Source organism: Hypanus sabinus, chromosome 3 (genome assembly GCF_030144855.1).
Source record: "Hypanus sabinus isolate sHypSab1 chromosome 3, sHypSab1.hap1, whole genome shotgun sequence".
Taxonomy (NCBI): domain Eukaryota; kingdom Metazoa; phylum Chordata; class Chondrichthyes; order Myliobatiformes; family Dasyatidae; genus Hypanus; species Hypanus sabinus.
Window position 1 is genome coordinate 20,952,939 of NC_082708.1, and position 20,339 is coordinate 20,973,277.

A 20,339-nucleotide genomic window follows, 5' to 3' on the forward strand; every position below is an offset into this window, starting at 1 on the left:
AGAACCAGAATACCAGTCTGATCTGGCATGTGTTGTAACAGAAAGCATTTCAAAATTGCAAGTTCTGATACTATCATGGGATCATTGATTTGTTTTAATAACTCAGGTTCTTATTCATTCAACTTGAGTGAGAAGAAGTTGATGTATGAAGAATCTACTTATGTAATGTTTTGAGTGTCTAAATGACTAATTTATTCCCTCGACCCCAACAGAAGGAGTTGGAACTTGGACACACCATTGCTCCATCGCCGTGCTTATTTATTCACATTCAATTAATGGCTCATGTCAGATGAACCTTGTGGGACAAATTATCATTTATGTGCATTGTAAAAAAGTATCTGAATTTTACCCTGTGCATTTTTCTTATAGTTAGGACCTCATATCTGGTTCTAGCTTCATGAGCCTGAAAAATCATTTGTTATTGCACAATATGTTATTAAGATTGCACTTTGCCCTTGTTGTGTGAAGTAACATTTTAAAAAGTTAAATGAATAGGGAATGAGAACAGCTACTTCAACTTGGTGGTTAAATTCATCAGCCCATATAAATAGCTACTTTAATACAGGAAACAATTTTTGCCTTAAATCTGCTGATTGAGTTGGAACTGACTCCAGCTAGTCCAGCCAAGTGGAGATAAGGATTTGGGTAACAGTTTATTAGCTTAATGTCTGGCAATATACTTGTTTAAGTGAAAATTGAGTAATTACCATAGTTTCCCTGTGAGCAGGAGATTCAAGCTGCAGCATTCTAAATGAAAGCAAGGCAAGTATAGATATAGGTCGTCTGCATGGCTTTAATGTCTGGGGGCTTTTGCTATTGCTTGCATGGTGGGAGGGTGAGGGTCGGTGCTTCAGCTGGTGCAGTGTATGGGAGGGGGAGGGGTGATGGTTCAGTTGCTGCTTGTGTATGGGAGGAGGAGGGAGGACTTTGGGGTTCTGATGTTACTATCAGTCATTCTTTGGGGATTCTTGTTTTGTGGATATCTCTGTGGAGTAAGAATTTAAGGTTGCATACTGTATACATTCTATGATATTAGATTGAACAATTTGAATGTGATTGTTATATTTAATAACTAATTTTCGAGCAGTGATCTTGTGTTATTTAGTATAAAGGCCTTAGTGTTTTTTTAAAATATGTAACTTGTATCACAATAAAATTAATTACATGTAAGTAAAACTGTGAAAATGGGTATGTTCAGATCAATGATATAAAAAAATGACTTCCTCTACTTACAGTTTTAATTAAGACAAGAAGGCAGACATCTTGCTCTTTGGATTTGGTCAGTAATTAAACTATTTGAGGCTTCATTTTTAGCTAGTTTAATTTCAGCATAACAGATTTGCCTTTGAAACACTGTTGAGGAATACAAGCAGTGTGCCACTAGCCTCAATATCTTGCTCATAGTTTCCTTAAAAATTTTTCCTGTAATGACCAAGTGCCTGCATCTCTCCCTGATGTGCCTGGTTTTCCTCCTTTCCCCATGCCCCTCCCATTTTCATTCCCTATGACTTTCTATACCTTCTGTGAATTGTGCTTAACTGATGCATCCACTCCCTTTGGCAACTGTCCAATCAGTTAATCAAGCTACCTGTCAGTCTGGTTGGCAGCGGGGACAGAAATATACTGAAGGAAAAAATACAAGAGATACTATCTTAAATTTTCAGAGCCTTCAAGAAATTCATGCCTCCACACTTCCCATTTGTGTTTTTTCTTTCATTCTTCATACAAATCATAGGTCCATATTATTAAGGGAATAGATGTAGTTTTATGAAATTCACTTCATAAAGGTTGGCACATTTCCTTTGTAGATGCTGAAAGAAAAAGTTTGTATGCGCTGTTCCTGGAGTCACTTCAGTCCTGCCTTCGTTATGGGGAGGGTGCTGAATCTTGTGAACGCACAGTTCCAGAGCAACAAGCCACGAAAGAAAGCTTGATCAAGGTGCAGTCTATAGTTGCTCGGCACCTTGAACTTGATGATGTTCATGATCCTTTATTAGCAATAACGTTTGCAAGGTAATGCTTCAATGATTAACATGTTGTAAGCCCAAGTGTTACTGTATACTGTATTTATTTGGTGAGCCACTGGCATTCAGATACTTTATTTTTGGTAACTTCCTTTCACGCACATTTTGTACTTATCAAGATTGACATTGTGAATGTACATACTGCACTTCACGTGCTCCCGGATTAGACATTAACATCTACTGCATAATTGTACATTTTGCTATTGTAGGCTTTTCCCACTGGTAACTACACAGCTACTCCATTAGACTCATTTTCCTGAAGCACATTAGTAATGACTCATTAGCTTAGGCCTAATTTCAAAAGGACTGTGTTGTAAATTGAAAACAAGATATGCTTCCTACAGACAGAGGAGGAAGAATCAGTAAGCAGATGATCCTAGTCTGTAGTAATGAGCTACTGACAGACGTCAAAAGTACGTAACTTATAATTGTGGTAGGCATTGTCATCATTTGGAATTCACCTAGCATTTTCATTTAGTCATGACTGTTTCTTGGATTCACCGCTGAGTTAACTCATAGTATTGAAACCAAAATGAAATTCCAGCAAGTACATTTCACAATAGTACATTGATTGGGCAGACTTTACCATCTCTTAAACCCTTATCACAGGAAGTTGCACTTGCCGAAGAAGTCTGTGTATTTAAAGCTGCAATTTCAGTTTCCCTGTTATCTGACATGTGATACTAGATGTGGCTGCTCTTGATAATATTAGAACATAATATTTTTTCTCTACATTGACAGCTGTAATTTTGCAAAATATAAATAGAAAATGCTTTCTTTAATATGGAAATCGATAAGAGTGTGGGACTTTACAAAGTGCAAATGAGCTAAATATTTTTTTGTAATAACCTTTTTTTTTCTGGATCCTGTCAAGTTTATTGGGAATGAAATATTCGCCATTCTCCAGATTTTCTCAACAAGTAGCAAATTTTAACGTCCTTGTCCAAAGAGGATAAGTGTAATTTAACGTGAAAGTTTTATGATACAGTGGAAGTTCAGAGTTCAAATACACTACTAGATCTGGGTCACCACGGTTGTATAGTATAGTGCAATGCTAATACAGTTTGGAGTTCAGAGTTCAGTTCCAGCTCGTCTGTAAGAAAGTTTTTACGTTCTTCCTGTGTGCATGTGGGTTTCCTCCAGGTTCTCCAGTTCCTCCTGCAATCCAAACCTGTATTGGTTAGCAGGTTAATTGGTCATTGTACGTTGTCCTGGTTAAATCAATGGGTTGCTGGCTGGTGCAACTCGAAGGGCCAAAAGAGTTTTTCTGTGCCGTATCTCTAAATAATAAAAATAATAAAAGCTAAGTATCTATGGAGTTTTTGCCATTACACGATACATGATCTAGTTGTGGCTATTCTTGATAATATCAGAACACTTTTTTGCATTGATAGCTGTAATTTTGCAAGAGCATAAATAGAAAATGTTTTCTATAGTGTAGAAGTCTATAAGTAAATTTGTGCTAATGCTATTGATTAATTTTATTAGAGATTTAAGGTACTACTACTGTTCAGCATCTAAAATATATTAACTGATTTCTCAAATTTGAATATTTAAAATATTATTGGTCAATGAAAAAAGTATGCCACAACAACATTACAAACATTACACAGAAATCTTGAATATCCTATAGAATCTTTGTATGGTATTTAAAATGTAATGCATTTGGTGTGTGAATACGAATTCAACTGTAGTAAAAATCCCGATGTGACAATTTATTGTCATTGATTCAACGTTTGCAGGTTATACATGGAACAAAATGATTTCCATGAAAGATTCAGCAGTGGCGATGTCAATGTGGATAGGTCCTCAGAATCAGTGACCTGCCAGGCATTTGAGCTCACGCTTCGCTCATGTTTGTATCCTCACATAGAGAAACGGTACCTGGAATGTTGCGGAAAATTAATGCAAACTCTGAAGACAGATTACAAGTAAGAGAAAAATTAGTATTATTCTTGCACTTGAGATGCAGTTAAGATTAAGCTAATATAATTAGTTAAGGCAAATTAAAGTAACATGTTTGTGCTCTTAAAGCTATTGATTTGCAGTTATCTAGCACAATTTATTCAACTGTTCATATCCTAACTTGGGTATAATTTATAATAAAAATTCAGCTGTTCGAAGCTTTAATAAATGGTACTTTAGAGGGACCAGCAAGGCCAATGTTGAGTTAATTGTCACAATTTGTTTGACTGGCAAACAAATCAGAAACAACATGTACGATAAACATGCCTCAAAATTGGACTGTATATCCAGTTTGGTCTTTCATTCCACAAGAATAGACAAGTATTTAAAAATCCAGCTTAAATTTTTTTGAACTTTGCATTTTCATTAGTTTTATGTTATTTTATATTTTTGTTAAAAAAGACAACCATGTAGTCATGATTTTATTGATTGCATAATTAATTTACATTTCAAGTACTTTACCTGCGAGTTCAGATATCTGACATCGAGACTAATTATTGTTTGGTGCAGTGAGAAATATTTTATACCCCAGCCAACAGTGCATTTTTTCTAGGGGTTCACATGCATCAATTAACAGCAAGAAAATAAAATGAGTGGAATTAATTGTTGAATTTTTTTCAATGCTTTATTGAACTTTGCCACCTAAAACTCATCCTCATTTTTATTTCTTGCCTGACTCTAGCTAATTACTCATTTGAAATTAATGGAATTAAACCATTTTTGCACATTGGCAATTTTTGAGGGCAAGATGTTTAAAGATAATGTAATAAATAACTGTATTTCCCTTAGGCTTGTGGAATATCTTCAAGCCATGAGAAATTTCTTCCTCTTGGAAGCTGGAGAGACCATGTATGACTTCTATGTAGCTATTTTTGATAAAGTAAAGGAGAAAGAATCCTGGCAACACTTGTCATTTTTAAACGCCCGGTTACAAGAGGCAGTTGGACAACGCTATCCTGAAGATAGCTCTCGGTAGGTTCACATGTCTTTTGATTTCATGAACGTATTTAATCAAAGACATTGTAAGTATTAGTGACCTTGGAGAGGATTTGATGTTCTTCAAATAGTACCATGGTATCCATCTATTAGGTTGAAATTATAGCCATGTTTCACCAACAACACTTGGTTCCAAGATTGATGAATTGTAGTGAATTGCATTTAAATTAGTTAATTGAAATTTATTCCCTATTCTCCAAAATCTTGTTCCAGATCAGGACATTGAAAAGTTTCTTTGCAGTAGGTAGAAATGTGACAAGCAAATGAGAATATAGGACGTTCAGACCAGGAACAGGTCCTTTGGCCTCCAATGTTGTGTGAAATCAAATAAATTAGTAATCAATTGGCCAACTAAACTAATCCCTTGTGTCTACACAATGTCCATTCTCCTTCATTTTCCTCGTATTCATGTGCCTATCTAAACATTCCTTTAAAGTCCCTGCTGTATCTACCTCTACCAGACAACGCATTCCAGGCACCAGCCGCTCTGTTTAATACAAACGTGCCTCTCACAACTCCTTTAAAATTACCCCCCTCAGTTTAAATACATGCCCTCTGGGACAAAGGTATTATCTGTCTACTCAATCTATGCTTCTCATAACCTTGTAACCCTTTGTTGGATCTCCCCTCGGTCTCCGCCAGAAAAACAACCCAAGTTTGTCCAACCTCTCATTATAACACTGTTGCAAAGAATGAGGCGAACCCAAACTCAGGACACTGGCATGGAGATTGAGTTAGGATGCAGACGAGGGTGTGAGAGTGGCTGGAGCTGAACAGCAAGCAGGAGGGTGAACAGGAAAGCAGAGGCAGGCAGAACTTATCTTGACACAGGGTGTTTGCTGGCGCTGAACAGGAGTCAGGCGGCAAAAGCTTATCCTGACGTGGAGTGCAGAAAGGCAAATGGTAGACAATACTTTTCTTGATACTGATGCACCATCAATAACTCTTGGAGACGTGAGGCGAGATATAGGCTTTTATTGGCTGGAAGAAAGAACAAGCAGCAATTGACCACCACACTACATCCTGGAGACTGAAGCTGGGGCTGTGTCTCCAATCGCCTTTATACTGGGATCCGTGTGAGGAGCCGCAGTCAGTGGGGGGGTGGGGGGGGGGCCGTGTCCAGACAGGTATATGTAGTTCACCACAGATACAGAGAGGCAGAGTTACACAGGTAAACCTCGGTACTGAAGTAAAACTTAGAATCCTTATCTTGACATGGAGAGACACAGGTAAACCTTGGTACTGGAGTAAAACTTAGAATACACAATCCAAAACAGCCGGGAATGTTAATTACCACACTGGCAAAAACAATGATCTGGCAATGAATGGAAGCAAAGCTGCAGGTCTTGATGAGAACCAGGTGTGCTTCCATCAAAGGGAATTAGGAGAAAATGGGGAATTAACGGTTGGGACTGTGACAATCACATGCCTTCCAATCCAGGCAACATCCTGGTAAACCTGTTCTGCACCCCTCTCTAAAGCCTCAATATTCCTCCTATAATGGGGTAACCAGAACTGTATGCAGTACTTAAGATGCCACCTAACGAGAGTCTTATAAAGCTGCAACATAAGTTACTGATCTTTGAACTTAGTGCCTTGACTAATAAAGACAAGCACACCATATGCCTCCTTAACTATCCTATCAACATGTGTAGCCACTTTCGGGGAGCTATGAATCTGAACTCAAGATCTCGCTGCTCATCAACGCTGTTAAGGGTATTGCCTTTAACAGTGTACTGACTCTTAACATTTGACCTACCAAGGTGTAGCACTTCACATTTGGCTGGGTTAAACTCCATCTGCTATTTCTCCACCCATATCTGCAACTGCTCTATATCCTGCTGTATTCTTTGGCAGTCATCTAAGTATTCACAACATTACCAAACTTCATATCATTTGCAAATTTACCATCTATGTTTTAATCTGGGCATTCATATATATTACAATGAGCAGAGGTCCCAGTGCAGATTCCTGCAGAACACCACTAATCACAGACCTTGAGCTAGAATAAATCCTTTCGACCATCACCCTCTGTCTTCTATGAGCAAACCAGTTCACCATTGATCCCGTGCATCTTAATCATCTGGACGAGACTCCCATGATGGACGTTGTCAAAGGCCTTACTAAAATCCATGTAAACAACATCCACAGTGGTACCTTCATCAATCACCCTTGTCACCTGGTTTAAAAAAAACTCAAATTGAATTAGTAAAAGATGACTTGCCCCATACAAAGTCACGCTGGCTCTCCTTAATTAGGCCATGGTTTTTCAAATGCTCATAAATCCAGGCCCTATGAATTCTCTCCAGTAACCTCCCTAACACTAATGTGAGACTCACCAGTCTATAGTTTCTAGGATTATCCCTAGTTCCCTTCCTGAACAATGGAACAACATCAGCTACTTGCTAGTCTTCTGGGACCTTCCCTGTGACTAGAGAGGACACAATGATATTGGACAAAGCTCCAGCACTCATTACTTGCCTCTCTCAGTAACCTGGAGTATATCTCATCAGGCCCTGGGGACTTTATCCACCTTAATGTTGTTTAAGAGACCCAACACTATCTGCTCCTTTACCATGAAATGCCCAGCATATGAATATTCTCAGCGCTGATCTCCCTATATTCCACATCCGTCTCCTTGGTAAATACTGATGTAAAGTACTCATTAAGGATCTCACCCAAATCTTTTGCATCCAACAAGTGTTCTCCCCTTTACCCTTTCGTGGTCCCACCTTCTCCCTAGTTATCCTCTTGTTCCTGATGCCTTGGGATTCTCTTTAAAATTGCTCACCAAGGGCTGTTCATGGCTCCTCCAAGCTTTCCTAATTCCCTTCTTGAGTTTTTTTTTCCTGACTTCTTTGTAATCCTCCAGGGCTCTGTTTAATTCTAGCTTCCTAAGCTCTACATACTTCTCCTTTTCTTCTTGAGTAAATTCATCACATCCCTTGACATCCAAGATTCTCTTATCTTACTGTCCCTGTCCTTCCTTCTGACTGGAACATGTCTGTCCTGTATTCTGTACAGTTGGTCTTTAAACAACACCCTGCACATATCAGATGTGGACTTGCCCAAATACAGCTGTTCCAATTAACTCTTCCTAGTTCCTGCCTAATTCCATTGTAATTTACCCTATTCCAGTTTAATATTCTCCCACAAGGTCCATACTTATCCTTATTAATACGTAGTTATCTTCAAACTGAAAGGGTTGTGGTCACTGTTCATGACCTGCTTACCCACTTACAGGTCAGTCACCTGGCCAGTCCAGGTTCATTTACCAACACCAGATTCCCTTCTCTGTTGGATTATCTACATAATAATTTAAGTAACCCTCCTGAATGTACCTTAAAAAAAAACCTGCCCCATCTAAATCACTTGCACTACTAAGATCCTAGTTTATGTTAAGGAAGTTGAAGACCCCATGACAACCCTTTTTACATCTTTCCTTATTCTGACTGCATCTCTGTTCCTCGATGTCCTGGTTATTATTGGCTCTGTCGTGCAATCCCATCAGTGATTGCATCCTTCCTATTTTTGAGTTCTACCTATATAGACTCGGTACCATTATGTCCTTTCTGAGTGCAGCTGTGATACTGTCCCCGATTAGTGGTGAAACACCCCCTCCCCACCTTTTTACCTCCCCTTCTATCTTTTAAAGTATCAAAACCCTGGGACATTAAGCACCCATTCCTTTCCCTCTCTCAAACAGGTCTTCATAATAGGCACAACATCATGGTTCCATGCACTGATCAATGCTCTAAGTTCATCGCCTCTACCTGTAATATTCCTAGCAGTACAATATACACACTTCAGACTATCTGCCCTATTCTTTCTGATGTGGTACTCTGGTTCCCATCCCAATGCCAGACTGGTTTAAACCCTCCTGAGTAGCACTAGCAATCCCAGCCAGGATATTGGATCCTCTTCAGTTTAGCTGCAGCCTATCCCTATTGTACAGGTTGCCCCTGCTTGAATTTCCCTAGTTTGTTTTTGTTTTAAATTCAAACTTTTGTCCTGAAGATCCTGACAAGCCTCTTGATAAAATGAGAGTCTGACACACATCTTGTAAAGCATGACCATCCACTGTAATGCAATTGGACTTCAGTGACTAATTGTTTTCCAATAATTATATTTTGTTTATAGTTTATATTTTGCTTGGTATTTTCATCTGTCTTTGAACTTTCATTTCTAGGCTGTCCATTTATTTAGAAAATGTTGACATCGGCAAAAAGAGACTTCCTGTGCATTCTATTGATGGTCTCACATTGAGTTACAAGGTGTGTTTAAGGCACTTTCTCTTAAACATTCAAGTATCAGTTTGAATTGGTTTGCAGTATTGCTCAAAAGGTTGCAAATTGTTTTCTTTCTTTTTGAAAACAGGTACCTTGGCCTGTTGATATTGTTATCAGCTCAGAATACCAGAAGATTTATAATCAAGTGTTTATACTTCTGTTGCAAATTAAATGGGCCAAATACAGTCTTGATGTTCTGAGGTTTGATGGTAAGATATGCTAATTTTTCATTTTAAAAATTTATTGGTAGTGATATGCTAGTAGCATCCAATAAAGCTGAGATAAGCATATGAATAGGAAAGTTTTTACGGGATATGGGCCAAACACAGTCAAATGGGACCAGTTTAGATTGGCATCTTGGTTGGCGTGGAGAAATTGGGCTAAAGGGCCTGTTTCCATTCTGTACTGCTCTACACACATTTACCCTTACCCCCAGATAAAAATAAAAATGTTCAATAATGTCCTAAAATTATTAATGAATGCAGTAAAATGTTTAAATACTATTCTACTGCAGCTGCTTTACTAGATGGAGCATTACTGGTTAAGGAATGAAAGTTATTTTTGTCCTTTTGATCTATGTGAAAATGTAAATTGTTGTTACCATTATCAAAGTGTTGTCATTACCAGAGAAAACTGTTGTCTTGCTTACCAGATAAGCCGTTGCCAGCATTTATATGATAAATGTGTCTTTATTCTATCCATTTCCATTCCTTGGGATACCGTTTTGTAATATTGCTTATCTGAGTATTGAATTGCATGAATCTACTTACCAAAAAAAAAGCATTTGCAACTATTTTCTAAATTATCAAGGTCATTTTATTCAATGCAATTGGAGAGTTTTAGGCATTTGCTGTAATTTTGAATAATTCTTGGTATTAAATCTTCTCCCAGAAATTGATTTGGTTATTTTTAAGTGATTAATTTGAGTTATAGAAATTGTACCAGATGAAAGACCAGTTTAATTTACCTACAGCTAAATGAAACATAAGAAACAGGAACAGCATTGCCCAATTAGGTCTTTGAGCCTGTTACATCATTTAATAAAATCAGAGAGCTTTGAATTGGCATGAATAATGTTGGTAAAAGTCTGAGTCTTTTCCCTTTTAAATGGATTGGGTAAAAATCTTATAAAATATCAGTTCAAAATGTGAGGCATTTTCAATAGCTCGTGGGTATTATTGAGCTGTAGGCACCAAGAGAAAATAAGCTTTTCATACTTATTCAACTAACTCACTAAAAACCTCAGCTGCAGCAGTTGCCATGCTTTATGTCCCTAGATAAGTGAAGAGGAAATCAATTCAATAAAAACATTTGTGATTAACATTTAATAATTTTAATTTTTAACCACTTTTTAAACACTCATATAATCTAACTTAGTTTTCTTTATTTTCTCTCACAATTTTAACTTTAGTTCATCTAATTTGATGAGGACGTAATATAATGATTGTCCTTAGCTAGAGGGGTAGCTGCCTAAATTTTCTGATTGCCCTGCATATAATTTGCAGAGAGGGAAAAAAAAATTGAAGACTATAAGACTTAGGAACAGAATTAGATCCATTGTGCCTGCTCCGTTTTACTTGAATTTAATGTGAAGGAAAAAACCCAAGAAGGAACAAAGGATTTGACAAGCTCAAACTCTGTTCCATGGGAATTTAAAATGCATCGTAATATGTATGTACATTGAGAACTATAAAATTATTTATTGTTCAAACAATTGTAATTACAGAATGTGATGAAGCTTATGATAAAGCACAAGCGACTCTTATTAAGGATTCCAGTTGGTCATTTCAAGCACAGAAGACATCTGTCAGACAGCAAATTCACAGGATGTTTCTGCTTAGAGTTAAACTTATGCATTTTGTCAACAGCTTACATAATTATATAATGACAAGGGTGAGGCTTTCTTTGTAAATGAGAAAAGTTAAATTATTGTTGTGATTGTTCTATTGAAGTATAAACCATTCTACTCATGCCAACATAATTTTGTATTTTTTCCTGATAAGTGTCTGATGTGTTAACTTCATGAAAGTGTTCTTTGCAGCTGAGTTTTATTTTCACTTAACCAAGAATTTACCTGTTAGCTTGTTTCTGCCTTTTTATTTATTTGTATATCTTTCCCTATATATTTGTATATTTCTCAAAGCACTATCTGTTCTTTTTGTCAAATCTGCCAGGGTAGTTTGCTTTCATTTTAGTATTATTAATTTAGTATATAAATCAGTCAGATTGTGGCAGAAGAATTTAGTTCATTTATGATATCTGTTCAAGTCCTCGTATTGATTCTCCTTCTGAGCTCCATGTGCCTAGAATTAGTATATGGCCACAATAGACACTGCAAGCCTAGAACACAGGGCTTGCATAGCTTGGAAAAAATTGACAAACCAACCTCCAAAGTGCAGTAAATGAAGCCCTAATTTAATTTTTCCCTTCTTCCCTGTTTATTAAATTTTCTGCCACTTGAGACATGGAAATGGTTGTAATTGGGCTGTTGTAACTTATAGTAATTTTTATATATTGCACTGTACTGCTGACACAAAACTCAAATTTCATGACAAATATCACTAATAATAAACCTGCTTCAGATTCAGTTTTTTGGTGTATAAATCCTAAAAATATTTAATTCTGTTGAAATTAATAGCTGCAGGCAAATTATTGAGAAAATAATTGGAATTTTCTGTCATCCTAAATTCCCATATAACTACAATACAGCTTTGTGTTTAACTACCTGTCAAAGCAGATTTTTTTTCTGTTGACATAATTTAATTTTATTAAAAGTGAGTAGTATGAACTATTCCTGTGCAAGTTGTTGTAAACATTCATACTCTTTAGCAGCATGTTACCCTGAAATACTTCTATGTGGTTTATTATGCTGTAACCTAACATTGTCATATAAAAACATGCAAATTTAGTGGGTTTGAGGTTAACATTTAACTAGAAGAAATTTTACATTGATAAATGGCATCAAAATCTGCAAGAGACTGATAGGTTTCTTTATCTAGCAAACATTCGCACTGTTACAAACTAAAGTATAATTATATTAATTGTCACATTGTGAAAGCAATGATACATGTAGTAAAACATAACAATTTTATTTTTAATTTTAAGTATTTTGAAATCCATAGATTTCTGTTTCAAGACTGTAATATTTACTATAACATTCATAAGTATGTTTTTAAACATGACTACTCAAAAACTAATTGATACTAACTGTTCTTTATTATGTTTTTAGATATTACATAGTACAGGTCTGGAATTTCAGCACCAAATTGAGGAAGCTAAAGATCTGGACCAACTGATAAAAATTCATTACAGATATTTATCTACAATTTATGATCGTTGTTTACTGCGGGAAAAAGTAAGCTAATTTGATTGTTCTGGGGTTAAGTGTCCCTGAAATTTGAATCTTGACACTCTGAGATGGCTTGTGAAGCAGATTTTAACCATGTAACAATTATTTAGAAGGAATTTTCTAACAAGTAATATAGCATTTTTTTTCGTGAAACATTGTTGCTGTAATCAGAAAAATAGCCAGTAAGTTATTTTATCAAAACAAATCCTTTCAAATCTGCCAAATATATTTCAATTATAGTCATTTGAACAGATTATGCTGTTAAATGTGGTATTTAATAAATGTGTTTTGAAATTTCTTTCAGATAAGCTTTGTGAAGGAGGCAATCATGAAGGTTCTGAATTTGGTTCTAATGTTTGCAGATCGCTGGCAAACTAGCTTAGGAGCTTCAAAGTATGTAGCATGTATCTTATGTCTATGATCTTTAAATATTGGCAATTATGCATTAAAATTCTTTCAATCCTCCACCTATAGATTGCAAATTCAGCATTACTGAAGCAGCCTAGAAGTTACTAAAATGGAGTAAAATGTGTTTGTATTTTGTTCTGTTGATATGGAGTAATTTCTTAAAATGAGAAATAATGTCTTATATTTTGCAGGTTCAGAATCAGATTTATTATCATTGATATATGTTGTGATATCTGGTGTTTTTCAGCAACAGAACGGTGGAATACATAAGATATGCTATAATTTATTATAAAAATAAATAAGTAGTGCAAAGAAGGAAAGCAAAGGTAGTGAAATAGTTTTTATGGGTTCATTGTCTGTTCATAAATCTGATGGTGGAGGGGAAGAAGCTGTTCCTAAAACGCTGAGTGTGTGTCTTCAGGCTCCCATACCACACTTCTGATGGTAGTCATGAGAAGAGGTCATGTCCTGTGTGGTGGTGGTCCTTAGTGATAGGTGCTTCCTTTCTGAGGCATCAACTTTTGAAGATGTCCTCAGTGGTTGAAAGACTAGTGCCCATGATGGAGCTGGCGGAGTTTACAGCCCTTTGCAGCTTTTTTCATTCCTATGCAGTGGCCTCTCCGTACCAGAAGGTGACTCATCTATAGAAATATGCTAGAGCCTTTGGTGACATACCAAATTTCTTCAAACTTCAAATGAAATATAGCTGCTGGCTTGCCCTCTTTGTAATTGCATCAATATGTTAGGCCCAGAATAGATTTTCAGAGTTGTTGACACCCAGGAACTTAAAACTTCACCCTTTCCACAGCTGGCCACTCATTAAGGACTGGTGTGTGTTTCCTCGGTTTCTCCTTTTGAAGACCACAATCAATTCCTTGGTCTTACTGACGTTGAGTGCAAGGTTGTTTTTGTGACACCACTCAACCAGCTGAATTCTTTCGCTCCCGTATGCCTCTTCATCATCTTTTAAGATTCTGCCAGCCACAGTTGTATCCTCAACGTAGATGGTGTGTGCGCTGTATCTAACCACTCAGACATGGTTGTAGAGAGAGTAGAGAAGCAGGCTAAACACAAATCCTTGATGTACGCCATTGTTGATTGTCAGTGAGGAAGAGATGTTGTTTCAGATCTGCACTGATTGTGGTCTCGCATCGAGGAAGTCAAGGATTCAGTTGCAGAAGAAGATATAGAGGCCCAGATTTTGAAGCCTGTTGATTAGTACTGAGGATATGATAGTGTTGAATGCTGAGCTGTAATCAATAAACTGCATTCTGACATACAATAGGTATTGCTGTTTTCAAGATGGTCCAGTGTTAAGTGGAAAGTCAATGAGATTGCATCCACTTTAGACCTATTGTGGTGGTAGGCAAATTGAGACGGGTTCAGGTTCTTGCTTCACCAGGAGTTACTTCTAGTCAGGATCAGCCTCTCAAAGCTCTTCATCACAGTAGATGTGAGGACATTTGGGCAATGATCATGAGGGAGCTCACCCTGCTCTTCTTGGGCACTGGTAGGTTTGATGTCCTTTCGAAGCAGTTTGGAACCTCCAACTGCAGCAGTGAGAGATTGAAGATGTTCTTAAACACTCCAGTCAGTTGATTTGCATGTTTTCAGTGTCCTACCAGATACACCATTGGGGCTTGAGGCCTTGCGAATGTTCACCCTCTTGAAAGATGAGTGTTGAGCTCATCTGGGAATGAAGACTCACAGCCATTTATAATGTTAGGTTTCACTTTGTAGGAAGTGATGGCTTGAAAACCCTGCAGGAGCTGACATGCATCCAACTTTGTCTCTCCTTTACTCAGTTTTGCTTTATCACTCTTTAGATAGTCTTCAGTAGGTTGCACCTGGTCATCTTCTGGAGTTCTAGATTACCAGTCTTGAACATTTAATTGCTGAGCGCATTCCTCAACTTTGACTTATTTTCCTTAACTCAATGTTACAGTGATGCATTCCAACTGTTTGGCTATTTTTGCATCATCTTTTGAATTAGTGTTGGCTATAGAAAAAATGTATTTTATATCTTTTTATTCATATTATTTTTAAAGTTCTGTTGCACCTGGTATAGCAAATCACAAACTATGTAATTTTTATTTTGGTGATGGGTTCAGTGTTTTTCAAGGATAGGTCTTATGAAATGTTTTCATTTCTACATAACTTTGTCAGATATTATCTTTTTGAGGTAAACCTTTTAAAAATTTATGTATTACTACCTGCAGCAATGCATAAAAGCCAGAGGAATTGACGGGTAGGCAGCATCTAGAGAGAAAAATAGACCTTCTAGGACAAGACCCTTCAGCTGGATTGACCTGAAATGTCCATTGTCCATTTCTCTCCATAGATGCTGCCTACTGAATTCCTCCATTTTTTAGTGCATTTCTCCATTTTCCAGCATCTACAGTTACTTGTGTTTGTATTATGCCTTATTGCCTGTATGTTCTGCTTTGTAGTTGAGTAATGGAAGGGATCTTGCAACTATATTATTTCAGGGTTCTTGGCAACCAAAATAGTGAACTGAATGATTACACTTTTTGCAGTAATGTGTGAAAAGCTGGAATAAATTGAAAAATATATGATATACTAATATAAAAAAGTACGTAGATATGACTGCAGTTTATATATATCTCACTCAGAAATATATAGAAAACATAACACATTTGTGGAACTGCTTCTAGAGCTGAAGTTTCATGTCACCACCTTTATTTTTTTTCTAGGATTGAATCTATTGAAAAAATGGAATCTGACTTCAAAAACTGCCATATGTTTCTGGTGACAGTACTCAACAAGGCTGTTTGTAGAGGATCATTTCCTCACCGTAAGTCTGCTTTTTTTTTAATTGTTCAGAGAAGCCATCAAGTCTACTCTGGTTAAGGGGCTGGTGCCTTCATGAGAGAATGAATTGTTGAATACCAAAGTAATAAGAAAAATATCTATGGTTTCATTTTCCTTAAACACATTGCTGTTTACAGAACAGCTGTCCTTGTGCTTGCTGCAAAGAAATTATTTAAGGTCATTTTGATTTTACAGATGCCCTTTTAAATCAAAGAAAATAACCGTCAACAAGGTTTTTTTCACTTCAGTGCCCATCGATTGCTTAACTGAAAACTGTCACAGAATATCAGTACTATAAACCAGCTATATAAATATCAACTATTTAGCAGTGGTGACTTTTGTGCACAATTGATTCCAGAAACTAAAATGAGAAATCAAACATTGTTTTGAAACAGAAACAATTTTTCTTGAAGTATTCAGCAGATGAAGGCATCATGTGCAGTGAGAATGCGAACATGTGCCCACCCAGTTGAGCCTTTTCTAATATTTTCCATTTTCATTACAAATTTCTGGCTCATGCCTTTCCTGTGTTGAATACTGTTCAGAACTTGTTAAGAGTACCGGTTTTGTAAATAGTGCTGTAGAATCAGTGATTTGTGTACAAGCAGTTAGTTTGATTGTGTGGAACTGTTTAGAAATGTGGTCAAATCAACTTTTAAATTTAGTACATGTTGTAAGTTTCAGTTTATAAGGTTCCCACTTATTGACAGCTTTTGGCTTTCTGCCTGAACTGCAATGCATGACAAGATACAATCAGGGACTATGGTTAGATGCCATCTAGGTAATGTATTTAGAGCAGCGATCAGTATATGGATTGTGTCTTTAATTATTTTAGTTTCATCTCTGCAGAATGCATTGATTATGGCATGGATGTGGGTTATTGATTCTGATTTTTGGCTTGGTGGGTGTTAGATGAAATAAACCAACTTAAACAGAGGCCATTCGCCTGATTCTGTGTTGGCACTCAACTCAATCCAAGCATTAGTTCTAATCCTTCAAGATATACTTCTCTATCCCTTGATTTCTTCCTTTAATTCTGTCTTCACTGTTGATCTGTTCGCTGGTTCAGTCAAACTTCAAAAGTGAGTTCAATCGCTGTTCCTATTTGAGATCAAAATTTCCCCCTTATCTCCAGTAAGCTCTTTCACTGAACCTTGTGACTGGATCTCTTGCTGAAGAGTGGCACTGAACGTACCTTTTACATTTGTGCTGTTATGACCCTTGTTTAATTCTTAATAGCTTCATAACATTGTATCAGAAACAGAAGAACGAGTAGGCTGCTAGCAACACACACAAAATGCTGGTGGAACACAGCAGGCCAGGCAGCATCTATAGGAAGAAGCATGTCGACGTTTTGGGCTGAGACCCTTCATCAGGACTAACTGAAAGGAAAGATAGTAAGAGATTTGAAAGTAGGAGGGGGAGGGGAAAATGTGAAATGATAGGAGAAGACTGGAGGGGGTGGGGTGAAGCTGAGAGCCGGAAAGGTGATTGGCAAAAGGGATACAGAGCTAGAGATGGGAGAGGATACCGGGACGGGAGGCCTAGGGAGAAAGAAGGGGAGGGGAGCACCAGAGGGAGATGGAGAACAGGCAAAGAGATGGGCAGAAAGAGAGGGAAAAAAAGGAGGAGGGGGAAAAAGCTAAATATATCAGGGATGGGGTAAGAAGGGGAGAAGGGGCATTAACAGAAGTTAGAGAAGTCAATGTTCATGCTATCAGGTTGGAGACTACCCAGCCGGTATATAAGGTGTTGTTCCTCCAACCTGAGTGTGGCTTCATCTTGACAGTAGAGGATGCCTTGGATAGACATATCAGAATGGGAATGGGACGTGGAATTAAAATGTGTGGCCACTGGGAGATCCTGCTTTCTCTGGCGGACAGAGTGTAGGTGTTCAGTGAAATGGTCTCCCAGTCTGCGTTGGGTCTCACCAATATATAAAAGGCCACACCGGGAGCACCGGACGCAGTATACCACACCAGCCGACTCACAGGTGAAGTGTTGCCTCACCTGGAAGGACTGTTTGGGGCCCTGAATGGTGGCGAGGGAGGAAGTGTAAGGACAGGTGTAGCACTTGTTCTGCTTACAAGGATAAGTGCCAGGAGGGAGATTGGTGGGAAGGGATGGGGGAACTGTTTCGCTGAACAGAGAAAGCAGGATTTCCCAGTGGCCACACATTTTAATTCCATGTCCCATTCTGATATGTCTATCCATGGCCTCCTCTACTGTCAAGATGAAGCCACACTCAGGTTGGAGGAACAACACCTTATATACCGTCTGAGTAGCCTCTAACCTGATGGCATGAAGATTGACTTCTCTAACTTCCGTTAATGCTCCTCCTCCCCTTCTTACCCCATCCTTGATATATTTAGTTTTCTCCCCCTCCTTTTTTTTCTCTCTCTGCCCATCACTCTGCCTGTTCTCCATCTCCCTCTGGTGCTCCCCTCCCCCTTTCTTTCTCCCTAGGCCTCCCATCCCATGATCCTTTCCCTTCTCCAGCTCTGTATCCCTTTTGCCAATCACCTTTCCAGCTCTTAGCTTCACCCCACTCCCTCCAGTCTTCTCCTATCATTTTGTATTTTCCCCTCCCCCTCCTACTTTCAAATCTCTTAGTATCTTTCCTTTCAGTTAGACCTGACGAAGGGTCTCGGCACAGAACATCTACAGTGCTTCTTCCTATAGATGCTGCCTGGCCTGCTGCGTTCCACCAGCATTTTGTGTGCGTTGCTTGAATTTCCAACATCTGCAGATTTCCTCGAGTAGGCTACTAAGATCTTTTTGCTCTGCCATTCAATAAGCTAATTGCTGATCTTTTACCACTGCTGCTATTCTGCACTTACACAGTTTCCCATGCTTCATTGAAATCCTAAAAGTCAAGTCAGGTGAAATCAAGTTTATTGTCATTTAACAATATACATGTATATTATGTATATAACCATATAGTGTATATTGAAATAAGACAACATTTCTTCAAACCAGGGTGTGAGGCACAGAAAACACACTGGCATCTTCTTAATTCTAAGGAATGAAGTTCCAGTTTAAAAAATTTTCCTTTATTTCTGGTTTCTTGTATCAAATTAGTGCTGCTTTTCTCAATATTAATTCAAAAGCTTCGCAAAGCGTCAGGAGCACGAAGTTAGTAGTACTGTATGTGATGTATGAAATTTTGTGGTGAAACATTGAAATTACAAGGAACTGAACAGATTAATTTGCATGTTTAATCTTATTAAAATGTACATGCACTGTCTTTATTATAAAGACCAGTTATGACTTTTACAGATAATCTGATTTCTTTTTAATTCAACAGTGGAATCCTTGGCATCATCTTTAATGGCAGGAATGGAACAAAGTTAATGGTGGCTATCATGAAAATGCTTCGACAAAGCACTGCATTGGAATATCCTCATTCCCATTGCATGATACCTAAAGTCATCAGACTGCTGTGTTGGAACCCTTTTAAATGAGCTCATAAAGTTGTACTTGCTACAATCCTCAGTGGCAGGTGATTACACAAAAATACCTTCTAACTGTGATGCCATCTAAGAACGGTGGCTGTAGTTAATAAATCTTGATAAGTTTTTTCAAAAGCCAATCCAAAATGTAAAAGCATGTGCTCACAATTACTAGATGACTGCTGGTCGGTATTACGTTATATAGTATCATCATAAATTGATGCTAACTTTTCAGTCATTTTCAGTAATATTCGTGTAGTCTCAGTGAGACAGGAACCTGTTTAATATTCATTGCATTGTCTATAAGTTTATTCCGAAATAAAAATAATTGTCTATACTACTGAATAAAGCTAATGTAAAGTTAATGGAACGGGTATCTGGCAAGGGAAGAATCCTTATTAATTAAATTGTGCAATGGTTATTGCAACAATTTGGGCAAATTTCAGCAGATGAAATTTAAGACTTTAAATCTGAAGCATTTTGGATTCAAAATGAAAGGGGTTAAACGTAATGACTTGTAAGGGTGACTTATGATTTTATTGGTAGCCTTTGAAAGTGCAAAACCTAGCAAACATAGCCAACTGGTCAGTTAGCCGTGTCGTTGTGTTACAGCTGTTCCTCCCTCTTATCTATCCATACTCCCTTTCCCAGCAACTTAAAACAAACTTGGTATTTCTCTCTTTTATCCAATTCTGACAGAGGCTGTTTGACTGAAAACAATGACTCTTTCTCTTTCCACAGGTGCATGTTTCCTGCACCTTTTGGCTTTGTTTCAATATTTCCAGCATCATCAGTTTTATTGATTTTCATTTAGAAAAATCAAGAGTCCTTCAGTGTTTTGTTAACCAAAAATGTTAAGTGACAGCATACACTTGCTTTGATCAGAATTCAGCTGTATGTAACTGCAAATGCCATTTGGCCTGTTTACACTTTCATAAGTGTTGATGTGTTAGTCACAAGAGAACAGAAACCGCTCAGCCTTTCACTGTATATTCTTAAAACTATATACTATATTGTAAATCTC

General features: G+C 37.5%; 1 protein-coding gene across 2 annotated transcripts in view; it reads left to right on the forward strand.

The window, feature by feature from the left end:
* tubgcp5 (tubulin gamma complex component 5) overlaps window positions 1-19,652 on the forward strand; it is a 61,843-nt gene extending 42,191 nt beyond the window's left edge. For both annotated transcript variants that reach the window (XM_059963836.1, XM_059963837.1), the window contains 10 exons: window positions 1,809-2,013; window positions 3,767-3,955; window positions 4,779-4,961; window positions 9,175-9,259; window positions 9,363-9,483; window positions 11,001-11,167; window positions 12,504-12,629; window positions 12,928-13,016; window positions 15,746-15,846; window positions 19,171-19,652. In XM_059963836.1, coding sequence (XP_059819819.1) covers window positions 1,809-2,013; window positions 3,767-3,955; window positions 4,779-4,961; window positions 9,175-9,259; window positions 9,363-9,483; window positions 11,001-11,167; window positions 12,504-12,629; window positions 12,928-13,016; window positions 15,746-15,846; window positions 19,171-19,217 — 1,313 coding nt within the window. In that variant the 3' untranslated portion in view covers window positions 19,218-19,652. The remainder of the gene's footprint in view (window positions 1-1,808; window positions 2,014-3,766; window positions 3,956-4,778; window positions 4,962-9,174; window positions 9,260-9,362; window positions 9,484-11,000; window positions 11,168-12,503; window positions 12,630-12,927; window positions 13,017-15,745; window positions 15,847-19,170) is intronic.
* Window positions 19,653-20,339: the final 687 nt, after the last annotated feature.